General features: G+C 30.8%; 3 protein-coding genes across 6 annotated transcripts in view; 2 read left to right on the plus strand and 1 right to left on the minus strand.

Annotated features, from left to right (window-relative positions):
* Positions 1 to 2,058, plus strand: part of LOC117205782 (protein draper) — a 29,135-nt gene extending 27,077 nt beyond the window's left edge. For all 4 annotated transcript variants that reach the window (XM_033444508.1, XM_033444510.1, XM_033444511.1 and 1 more), the window contains one exon: positions 27 to 2,058. In XM_033444508.1, the coding sequence (XP_033300399.1) occupies positions 27 to 310 (284 nt within the window). In that variant the 3' untranslated portion in view covers positions 311 to 2,058. The remainder of the gene's footprint in view (positions 1 to 26) is intronic.
* On the minus strand, positions 1,644 to 11,279 carry LOC117205786. The gene is given in 12 exon segments (XM_033444515.1): positions 1,644 to 1,964; positions 2,063 to 2,254; positions 2,343 to 2,860; positions 2,945 to 3,362; positions 3,430 to 3,568; positions 4,042 to 4,162; positions 4,825 to 5,080; positions 5,152 to 5,522; positions 5,613 to 5,929; positions 6,221 to 6,476; positions 6,547 to 6,672; positions 10,848 to 11,279. Coding segments are annotated over 10 exon segments (2,724 nt in total). The 5' UTR covers positions 6,470 to 6,476; positions 6,547 to 6,672; positions 10,848 to 11,279; the 3' UTR covers positions 1,644 to 1,821.
* On the plus strand, positions 6,742 to 10,147 carry LOC117205783 (ATP-dependent DNA helicase Q5-like). Its single transcript, XM_033444512.1, has 10 exons — positions 6,742 to 7,000; positions 7,199 to 7,320; positions 7,410 to 7,574; positions 7,646 to 7,822; positions 7,891 to 8,070; positions 8,135 to 8,240; positions 8,314 to 8,422; positions 8,502 to 8,729; positions 8,803 to 8,955; positions 9,021 to 10,147. The coding sequence occupies exons 1-10, from the start codon at positions 6,880 to 6,882 to the stop codon at positions 9,934 to 9,936; spliced, it is 2,277 nt and encodes a 758-aa protein (XP_033300403.1). The 5' UTR covers positions 6,742 to 6,879; the 3' UTR covers positions 9,937 to 10,147.
* Positions 11,280 to 12,130: the final 851 nt, after the last annotated feature.

Here is a 12,130-nt window from a genome sequence, read left to right on the forward strand (position 1 = left end):
CTTATGTTTTCTTTGACTGCCGTTAGGATCACTTCGATATGATCTAAAGAACAGAGATGCAGATATGGGAAATCCAAACCTTAATGTGTACCATAGCATCGACGAAATGGATGGGAAAAAGATCGAACATGTTTACGATGAAATCAAGCAAAATAACGACGAATCAGAATACGATCAGTTAGATAATCCAAGACCGGTTAGCGGTTATAAACAGTACAGTCGAATGCCAAATGGTTTCTGCTCGAAATCGTCGGACAATGCAGGACCTAGTAGTTTGAAAGATAAGGACCCAGAACTTGGTGAAATGTAAATTTATCTTAGATCTCAGGCTGAATCATGCAGGTTTAAAATTTTAATATTATATGTCTTTGATGTAACTTAAAGAAGCAGATTTTAAGAATCTTATCATTTTGAATGATTAGTCTGTTGATACCTTTAAAATTTTCACATGTTATTAATCTGAGTCTTAAGAAAATCTTCAGAAAACCTTAAAAAACCTCATAAAAGCATAAGTATTTTCATTTAAAAAATACAAATGTATTTTGATTGCTCAGTATATGCATGTACATAGTTTTATAATAATGCTGCGAATAGTCAAATGGATATTTTATTTATAAAATCGTATATTCATAGTGATTGTTTATCCTGAACGTGTTAGGCTGTCTCTTTTCGTAATATGATGTTTACTGAAACTTATATGATAGAACATCTGATGCAATATTATTAATATGAATAACAGTTTGAAATAAGTAATTGTGCCGTAAACAATCTTAAAAAAACTTATTTAATAGTAAATTCAGTGCTATTTTATTGTTTATGACCGAAAAGATAATGATACAATCTAGATAGGAGTAGGACGTATCAAAATTGTACAAAAGGATTTGTGATATTTACAAGAATTGTACAAAATTTATTACTTAACGTATCAAATTTTACTGGAAGAAATAAAATGATAGTTGATTACTTTTGCATACGAGCATGCCTTGTAGTGCCTTGGAAGAAGCATGCATTACAAAATTTAATAATATAGTTTATTTTCTTTTATCTTTATATACAAAAAATGTTGGAACCTAGAGATGCAATAATGGAGTTAAAAATATCCAGTATGTCTAAGATATCTATCGTGTCTTGTAAATTAGATCACTTATAATGTAAATTGGCAAATAAGGTACAAAATCGTTGTGTAAGTCTGTTTAAGCAATGAGAAGCCGGTTTCACGATCTCAAAACATGCATATGATATACATTCAAATGATCATTATTACTAAAAGATTTGTCCTTTTTTGTTTCTTTGCATTTTGTGAAGAGACATACCTACGCGGTATTTATATATGTTCACCACTTCTTATTTTAAGGACAATTTATTTCGTATATGTGCAAGAATATATTTGTAAGTAATTTAGAAACAAACGTAGCATACTTTTTTTTTATTAGTATAGAGTATCATCATACATTAAGAAATGCATATTTTATTCGTCTATACGTATATGTTTATGTATACACATACATACACATATAAATATACGCTCATAACAAATAACAACAGAAATCTATTTAAAAAATCATTCATGAGATATCGTCAAGTGGAATCGTATTTATATCTTTTACATTAGACAATATTCTATGCCTATTTTTTATTTTCCGAGAAATGTCTATTTTTACGATTTTATATATACACTATTTTTATTTTTAGATGAATTCAGAGAAAACAGATTGTTGTGATCAATATAAATACTTTTGTAAATATCGTTAAATTAGGATGTAACGTAAAATCAATAATTCCTAAATATATGTATATTAATTCCATAGAATATTATTTTAATCACGTCTCGTCTCTGCTTTCTCTGTTCATCACGCGAGATCTGTAACGAGTGGCTTTAATTAAGTTCAAAGTAGGCGACGAGATCCAGTAAAATCCACCAAGAAATTGTAAAAGCGCCGCGAAACTCAAACAGAGATTTGTGTCTGTAATCAGAAGTTCATTTCTACATGATAAGTTTTATTGATCACCCCTACATTTGTAACTTCTTTTACCAAAATAAAATTTTGTTACAAAAACTTACCGTGTATAAAATAAAAACCAAGAATGGATAAACCCACGATAGTTGAAAATACTTTATGAATAGAACGAACCATTTCAGATCCAAGAACATCATACAATGCCAAGTCTTGACAACTTGATAAACTGCCAATACTGGCACCACCCAGGAAGGTAAAAATCATCATCCACAAGTAACTACTTGCATAAGTTAAACCTAGAAACGTCTTTTTTTCAGAACACAAATTCATTAAAACTCACTTTTCAATAATTATAAAAATATCTTACAGGAAGAAATTATTTACCTACTAAACTGATACCACAAAACCAAGATGCTATGCCAAAGTATAGTCTTCTATTCTGACTTGTAAATGTCAATACTTTGTAACTAACAAGATTTGGTAGGAGGGTACTGAAACCAGCCATGATGGATAGAAACATCCAGAAATGGGAATTATTTGTATTTTCATAAGACAAAATGGGTAACAGAAGCCAGAAAAAGAGAGTAGATACTTTCATCCCAACCCAGCCAATTGTTGCAGCCCAAAATCGGAAGTTCTTCAGAATTTGAAATTGATGCTGCCATTTCTTATCCAAATGAATCACTGGATTTACAAATAAGTCCACATCTTCATCCAAATCTTCATAAGCATAAATATTATTTCCGTCATTTAGTAACCCTCCTCCATGTGTCTTTTCATCAGGTTGACCATATTCAAAATTTTCTATATCATCTTGACCATCTGGATCTTGTGAATTCTCAGGAGCATCAAAGGAGATTTTTATAGGAAGTTCAGTGTCTTCTTCAGTTGATAAGAGTAGACTGTAACGAAATAACTTTTTGTATGTTAAATATTGAAAGCTTTATTTCTTATTAATTATTATTTAAGATATTCTAAACAAGAACCTATAAGGAGAAATTTGCTGTGGAGGAGGAAACCGAAAAGTCAATATTCCAAATGCAGTAGGCAATAAAACCATGGTTATCAGTTGTAAACCAGTTTTCAATTTAGCTTCATGCAACAACAGATTTGTGATACTCGGGATAAACAGAAGACCAAAAGAAACTCCAATATTTCTTAACATCAGAGCTATAAGGAGCTTCTTTCTGAAATACTTCCTCAAAACATAGTCACTCAATAACATAATAAAACTGGCGCCTATACCCATTACTGCACCAGCACTGGTGCTGGCCAAATAAGCGCCAACCCCGCCAGTTGCAAGATATCCGGATGCTATAATTCCAACCATCAGGAGAAGTACTCCTATTATGCCTACTAAACGGGGTATCGGCGCCATACTCACGATCATTTTTGTCCAAGGATCTAGAAAAAGTTGAATGGATTAGTAATAATTGTATGAAAATTACAAGTTACTAAACTGTGTATATACCCGCTAGATTCCAAAATGCAATAAATAGTATAGGCGTCAAAATAATTTTTTCATTCCATAAATCAAAATCAGTAGATTTAGTTTCATGAATATATGCCAGAACTATTCCATACATTGCTAGTATACTTGGAACAGTCATCTATAAAGATAATAATACAATTTTGATCGCAGAGTAAAGAACGAGAAGGTCGAAGAGAAAAATGTATAAATTAATTTATTATACAGGGTGTTTAGAAAAAAGATTGATAACACAAAAGATTTTGTACTTACCTAATTTTCTAAAATGATAATATTTACAAGAATTCATAATAAAACGATAGAGATTCATTTTAATCTTTTGAAAAATGTCGACCGATACTACGGTTCTTAAGATGATCATGTTATAATATGTACCTGTAAATAGATTATTTAAACTTGATCGTTTTACGAATCTTTCGTATTTCTATGAACATCTTTAAGATTATTTTACGTAAAATAATATATTTAATTTTATGGGCATAAATTATTGAATGTGAATGTTCTAAATACCCTGTATAAGTAACACATAGTATCGAGAACTATTCAATTTAAAAAAAAACTGAAGAAATATATTGTTATAATCAGATTACTAACCTGGACTAAAAATACTCCACAGAGAACAATCCATGCGTAACCACCGTCTGGAACTGTAGGACCCAGCTCTGGAAATGACGTGAAGATTTCATCGAGACGAAGACGTTTAGCTGATGACATTATTTATCACATAAAAAACAAACAATTCAGTCAAACGGATACAGTTGAAATGCAAGAGTAATTTCGACGCATACAATGAACATTCAGGCGTTTCTGAAATATTATCTAATCTTGCTTAAGATGTCAATGGTCTGATAGCCAACGATAAGGAATAGCAAACCTAAGAATATTATGTGTATGTATGCATTTTCCGTTGAAAACATTCAATCGATCAATCCACAAGTAAGGGGAAATTTAATAAGGTCAGTGAATACACATTTAAATATAAATATATATAACATTTATTCGGTACTAGATATACTCGAGTCAATAACAATATCAAAATTACATGTTCTTCGTTTATAATTATTAAGTCAATAAATTCAGCATGTTAATGGCGTAACAAATAGCTTGTAAGAATATTCAGTGATGGTTCTATCCTTTTTCTTTACTTCTAAATTAATCATCACATATTGCATTATAAATATGAATGCCTCATTATATTGTTAAACATACCTTATTATATTTTAAATTACTTATGACAAAAACGAAATTGTGTATTTGTGTGTTATATAATAAAAAAGAATGGAACTTCTCGAGAGTTTAAAAATGATTGATTATTTTAACCGAAGAGCGAGTTTAATTAGCGTTAAATCTCTTCTTTGTTAGTTCTTGATCGAAGAACCTTTTCATTTCATTTATAAATCTTCTCGAGTATCACCTGTTGCTATCGAGGTGTATCGTACCCTCTTGTTCACCGAATCTAATATAGGCTCAATTTTCTTTTGTAGTTTCGTGCGTTGTACATAAATTAAAGCGCACACCAGTCCTATTAACACTATACAGAGGAAAAAGAGCAGAACAGTTGCACCGCGTGGAGTTGATGAGAACAATTTCGGCGTACAGTTCTTTGTTTCGTGTATTTCATGATGTATTTCACCTATAAAAGTAAATTACATTTAATTTCATATCGTGTTTGGCAAAAAGATAATTTTTATCTAATACAAGTACCTTCAAAACATTTCAAATTGTCTTTGTTACGAACGAACACTTTTGTCTTCCTCATCCACTTTATAAAGGGATTTAATTTGCACGAACACACAAACGGATTTCCAGTGAAATCTACAGCTATGCTTTGATTATGCTTGATAAGCGTGTCCATAGCGTGCAGATCATGATCGACCACTTTTGTGAACTTATTTCGTTGAAGATCCAAGAAACGTAATTTGTGGAGACAGGATATATTAAAATGCAAAGCGGTGAGTGCATTATCGCCGAGATAAAGGTCCAAAAGATTCGGGAGATCGCAGAATACATTACTGTCCCGAAATTCTGATATTTCATTTTGTTCCAAATGCAGCTTTATCAGTTGCGTTAAATTACTACAATAATTACAAAACATTATTAACAATTCATAAATTTATCGATTGGGGGATTAAAATTAAAGAAACTGGAATTTATGAATCCGATACCTATTGACAAAAATATCATGCAGTGTTGCTGCAAGATCTCTCGGTGGACCATCTTCGAAGGCGTCAGTTAAATGGAGTTCCAAGAGGGAGACGAAATTAGAGAAAACCCTGGGATGACTTCTTGCAGGATCCAACGATAATTCGTTGAAATCTAAAATAAGTCGTTCGACGTGTTGGACGTGATGGTATGCCTTCCCTCGAATTTCTCTTATTTTATTGTTAGACATATCTATCACTCTTAAGTGAGGCAAACTATCCAGTGTGCCGAATACGTTCCATGGAAGCTCTCCGAGATTGTTCCCAGTAAAAATAAGCACCTAAAAATAGCACAAATATATCAATTGGTTTGCCAAATTTTATAACTAGACCGCGAATATTTATGCAAATTCATATCTTTATAAATATAATTAAAACAATGGGGCCTAGCTATAAAATTGTTTTGCCCTTTACACGTTATGAAAAGTAATATACTTTAGATATCTTTTATATTTTTGCACGCTATGTGGATTCTATGCATTATTGCAGTTTTAAATTTCTCATAAATACATAAAAATTCGTAGTTTATTTATAACTAATACAAATATTAATCTTTAGTACAATGATCTTACTTGTGTGTCGTTCGGCAAGTGCGATAACGGCGCCGCGTTATGAAATCCTGATTCAGTACAATTAACGACATACTGATGGTGATTCTCGTAGCATGTCCTCATGCAATAGCAACGATTTTCAAAAGATGGTCCACACTCCACTTTGGCGGTTTCTAACGTTTCTAACGAATGCCAATTAGGGTCGCAAACATTGGAAAAGTCAGCGGTGGATGTGCATATTAAAAAAACTATTGCATAAAATTTCTTCATTATGCATCTAAAATGAATAAATAAATCATATATTCAACATATCGATACCAATCTTATCTAATTCCGGTCTTACATACGTATAGGTTCATTTGTCAATACAATAAAAGTTGTTAAGCTAAAGACGTTATATCTTTTTCATCTATTATTTTTTTCAAACACTATAACTGTAGTCCATTTCATTTAATGTCTCAATATTTTGATACCTGTAATAAAAATTTTTATTTTAAATATTGCCGCGCAAAAGATATTTAAAATTGCATCTTCTGATTGGCCGAAGCAAAATGAATTTTAAATCTAACACTACACTCGACCAGTAAGGTTAGTTTCTTGTGATCAAGCGTACGAGATATGTTTTGAATGTTTTTACACATAATAGTTCTACGTAGACAAAAATTGAATATTATACTTTAATGAAACTTGTGCAAATGAGTAATTGTGAAGATCATGTAATGAGTGTTATGAAAAATGTTTTCGGCTACGAAAATTTTAAAAATAACATTCAAAGAAATGCCATTATTTCTATTTGCGAAGGTGAGTATTTTTTAATATAAAAACTTGTGTTATGCGTTAATTGTTAAGTCTATTAAGAACTGTATTAAATGTATATAATGCTTTTAATATATATGAAAATATGGTGTAAAGACACGAAAATACTGTTCCACTATAATTATTAATATTGCAAAATTTAATTTAAAGAAACAGATTAAAAAGTACAATGTAAATTTGTAGGTGCAAAATATGTATTTATATCTATGCCTCCTGGGTTTGGTAGATCTCTTTGCTATCAATTACCAGCACTTATACAAAAAAAAGTTGGAATTATTTTTTCTCCCAAATTATCTTCTATGAAGGTAACATTTCTGATACTTAAAAAACGTTAATTGAATAAACTGGATTAATTAATTTTTCTAATGTGTACTAAATAATCATGTATTTTCAGAAAGAAATAGATTTCTTAAGAAGCAAACACATTAATGTTGGTTTGCTATCTAGGAGCTCCAAAGAAAAAGAAAGGTATAATATTTTAAAAGATTTGACATCAGTATCTCCAAAAATAGTATTATTATATGTAACTACTGAAATGAATACTTTAACCTATTTTAAGGTAAAGTATTTTAAAACTTTAACTTTACAATGTAAGATTAACTTTCAATTAACTTAACAATTTATTAACAGAAACTTGTCATTTTATTACAAGAGCGTAACTTATTGTCTTATATTGTATTTAATGAAAGTCATTGCTTAAGTGAATGGGGATATGACTTTAAACCCGGTTACAAAGATATAAATGCATTTAATGACAAACTAAAATTTGTTCCTAAAATTGCAGTAACTACAACTGTTACTGATAAGGTATTAAAGGAATAATTTGAATTATTTACAGCAAATATTTGATTGTTCTTAATTAAATACTTCAACAGGTAACCACAGATATTTGCAAATTTTTAACATTAGAAGACCCAAAAGTTTTTAAAATACCTATACAGCAAATTAATGTACACCTTGATGTGTGGTTTTTAGATTTACTTTCTGATCCCTTTGAACATCTTAAAACTTTTATTGTAGGAGTACTTGGTCTTTTTAATTCATCTGCTCATAAGGTAAATCTATTTGTTCTTTTATGGGTCTATAACGTAAATATTTATCAAGATTATCTGTATTCAGATAGATGAAGGTTTTGGCATTATTTACTGTCGAGAAATAGCTACTGCAGAGTTGTTACAAAATAAGTTAAGTGCTCTAGGAATATCTACGCTTGTCTGTCACCATGGTAAGAAAATTATGGATTAATTATTAATCTTTATATTTATGAATCTCAGATTTCTGGTTACGATATATTTTAGGATTAAAAAAGAGTATCCGACATATTATTGAAAGTGAATGGGAATCTGAGAAAATTCATGTTATCATTACAACGTATGATTATGGATTTATACATAAGAAATCAATCAGGTTTACATATATCACAATAAAAGAAATGATATTTATTATTAATATATAATTCCATATAATTTATAAAATATTTAATCAGGTGCATAGTTCATTGGACAATACCTGAAAATATTGCCAAGTATTATAGAGAATGTACACAGATACATTCAGAGAATGATTATACATATTGTAGAATATATTTTAGTATGAAAGAACATTCTTCTGTGAAACACGTTATTGAAAATCGTAAAATAATGAACGATATAGAACATATTCGGAAACGATTAAGTGAATATGACAAATTTGTCTCTTACTGTCTTTTAATAATGTAAGGAGTTTAAATTCGTCTAAACATTTCTTTTCCACAATTTTACAAAATTAGATAATAAAATTTGGCTTAGGTGTCGGCATGTAGCTGTTAATCAATACTTCGGGCACATAATAGCATCTTGCAAAACGAATTGTGACGTTTGTAAAAACGAAGAAATAGTAAAAATCAGGGTACATAAGTTTATTGCATATTCAGAAAGCCTTGAAGGAATAAAATACAATATGTAAGTATCATTAATACTCAATCTTCAAATCTTATAATAACTTACAAATAGCTTTCAATTCGTAGCTGCGATATTAATGAGGATGTGAAGAAACAACAAACAATAGCCGAAAAGCGATCGAATACAGTTTCGAAATTTACGGAACAATCGGGTATAATTCCACAAGTTAAGGAAGAACCAAAAAATAGCTCAGAAATAGAACATAAGTTATTAAAATCCGTCAGTAAAAAAATTGCTGTGAATACGGATAATGATGTAGAGTGTATCAAGCAATGGGATGGTAAGTTTTCGCTAAACAAGGAAGAATGGTTATTAGCAGAAAAAATTTCTCTTAAAAAAGTTCACCAGTCAGTAAAGAGCGGTATTCAAAGTAACGCAAAGAATACGGCGAAAACCGCGAAAGATAATTCACGTATGATACAGTTAAGTCAACACGCGATAGCGCAGTCTTTGCTGGATAAATACAAGTTAGACGGAACAGTGATATCTTTGAAAATGATATCTTGTAGCTCGCAAAATAATATTTATCAATCTACTAAACCAAAAATAATTAATATCAATCCCTGCAATAATAAACATAAAGATGAACAAAGGTGCGAGTCTAGTTCTTCGAAAGTTTTAAAGAACGATGACGAAATAAAGGTGTGTAAAGAAAAGGATCGTGTTTCAAAACAAAATTCTGGCGGATCCAGCACTATTGAAGATAAACAGTTAGATAAAAACTTGAGAAAACGTTTCGTCAGCGCAGATACATGTCCTGAAGATTACAAATTGAAAAGAAGAAAATTAGAGCACGAAAATGAATCAACTACCGGGACAGGAATAAATAGAGATAGAGGAAATGCTTTTGATTCGTGTTTTGAACGGATTAAGAATGATTCAAATGAAAAGCCGACGCATGAGCATGTAACGATAGAACGTGTGATGAATACATTTTCATTGGATAGACATTCAATAACGATAACACTGCGAAAGAAGTGAAGTTAGAGCGAACTAACGTGTACGCTTTGAAAAGTACTCGATACACGCAATATTGTACATATTTGTACTATATTTATCAATGTATTTATCAAACATGTAAGTTAATCAAAGGTGCAATTGTACTTCAAATAGGACACAAGTCATATATGTTACAGAATGGAATTATGTACATAGAATACAATTGTTAAAAATAATATGATTAGTATTAATTGTTTATTAGTATTTATGGGTATGTTAAATGGTAGTCACATAGTTATTATATCATATTATTACGTAAAAGTGTATCTATTTCCACAATAGGTAATACAAAATTTTTTCTAAAATACTATTAAAATAATGGAAGAATATTAGAAGGAAGAATATTTATAGGTTGATGATATCTCATGCAAGATAACTTTTATTTTATTACGATAGATCGAACTGTACCGCATCAAAGTTAGAAGCGAAGTAGGTCGTCGAGTCATACTCGTAAAACGTCAAACATGCTTGCCCACGCAACAGGTGATACCGAGTACAAAATATTGTTATGCTAAAACTTCTCTAGTTTTACGTTGTTAAATGTTTGTTTTACATATCCGCGTCTATTTGTATCAGTAATTAAATTTCATTTTATTTTTATACTGATTATAATAATTAAACTTCATTAATTACTTAAACTTTCAAATCGCCCATTTTAATAAAAAAGTGAGTTATAATTTCTATATTATAATTTTAATTAATATCATTGTACAGAAGTTACCTACATATGATATAGTCACTTTCATTATCATTTCCTAATAAAAGACAAGAAAAAGAGGGAAAGGAATTGTTAATTTCACTATTTCGCAAGTGCAGGAATTAACGATACAATTCAGGGACGATGTCTCGCCGGTCCAAAAATAAACAATTATTTAAGCATCATTGGTACTCACCGCTCGAAGCAACAGGAGGTACAGGAAGATGAGAAAGAGGTGGAGGAGGAGGGATGAGATCGTGATTCACCCGAGTTCACCGGTGAATTCGTTTCAGAAATCACTAAAGGAATCTCTTTGTTTTCATCTTTCCCTGGTCCCCTTTTTAAACTTGAATTTCACCTTAATAGTTTCAACAAACTTTCAAAGTTACGTTAACATTAACAAATTCTTCAGTAAAAGAATATAAACTGTAACTGTATTAACAATTTAAACTGGATTGAAGTAGCGGGAAGTTCCGTTGGTCGGCAACGTGGAGAGACAACCTGTTGAAGGAACAAGACACCTAAACGAGTCACTGGATGCTCGAAATATCATGGCAGGCTGGAACAAAATGGAAAAGAGGACTTCACCTCACTGCGCGGCGGACAACATTACACTTAGAGGCGGTCCGGACGTAGCAGCCGCACCTGTGCTCCCTCCTTCCAACCCTTCCTATACTTTTTCTCACTTTCTCCTTGTATCTCCGTGTCCCTCTTTTTTCAACGAATGTCGAGCTCGTGCTTTTCTCTGGGCCGTTTTTTTATCTTTCCTTTTTACCTTCTTTCCGGTCATTCGTCTTTTTTCATCTGAATGCGCGTTCTTTTTATAGAGCTTCGCTTTTCGACGACGATCAGGCTGGCCCAAATTTTAACTGCATGTGTTGCACTTCCTTTAAGTGTATATACTGCTGACGGAGAATATAGATTTGTTAAAGATAAAGGAATTAGATTATATTCATAGCTTTTGATATGCAGAAATGCGGAGAATCTAAACTTAAAAAAAAATTATTTACATTAACGAATAAATCATGTCATATAATATAAATGATAATAGAAAAATTAAGATTTTATTCTTGAAGAATATACATTAAGAAATGAGAAGAAAATTAGGATTTTCAAAAATATTAAAAAATTTTAGAGACCCAATAAATTAAAAGTTATGCTTAATTTTTTCTTGTAATGCGAAATCAGTTTTGATATATCTTCGAACGACTAGTTTAACTTGAATGCCTTGCTTTACCTTGTACGCATGTGCCTTACATATATATGTATATGTACTTACACATTATGTACATACGACGTACCAGTTCAAGGAGATTAAAATTTAAACGCATGAGGTAAGCTTTAATGATTGCGAGTTATTCTTTTAGTTTATCACTTTGAAATGCTTTAGATTTATATTTGCATTATAAACAAATCTTGTTTTATATTGCCATTTTACTAATAATTAAGTAGCATAAGACCATAAATCTATAAAATAAA

Source organism: Bombus bifarius, unplaced genomic scaffold (assembly GCF_011952205.1).
Source record: "Bombus bifarius isolate JDL3187 unplaced genomic scaffold, Bbif_JDL3187 scf7180000007992, whole genome shotgun sequence".
Lineage (NCBI taxonomy): Eukaryota > Metazoa > Arthropoda > Insecta > Hymenoptera > Apidae > Bombus > Bombus bifarius.

Excerpts from the sequence above, each read along its gene's own strand:
- LOC117205783 (XM_033444512.1), top strand. The coding sequence starts at position 6,880 with ATGAAACTTGTGCAAATGAGTAATTGTGAAGATCATGTAATGAGTGTT. Across the intron at positions 7,575-7,645 it reads ATACTTTAACCTATTTTAAG|AAACTTGTCATTTTATTACA; the intron begins GTAAAGTATTTT and ends ATTTATTAACAG. Across the intron at positions 8,956-9,020 it reads GAAGGAATAAAATACAATAT|CTGCGATATTAATGAGGATG; the intron begins GTAAGTATCATT and ends TTCAATTCGTAG.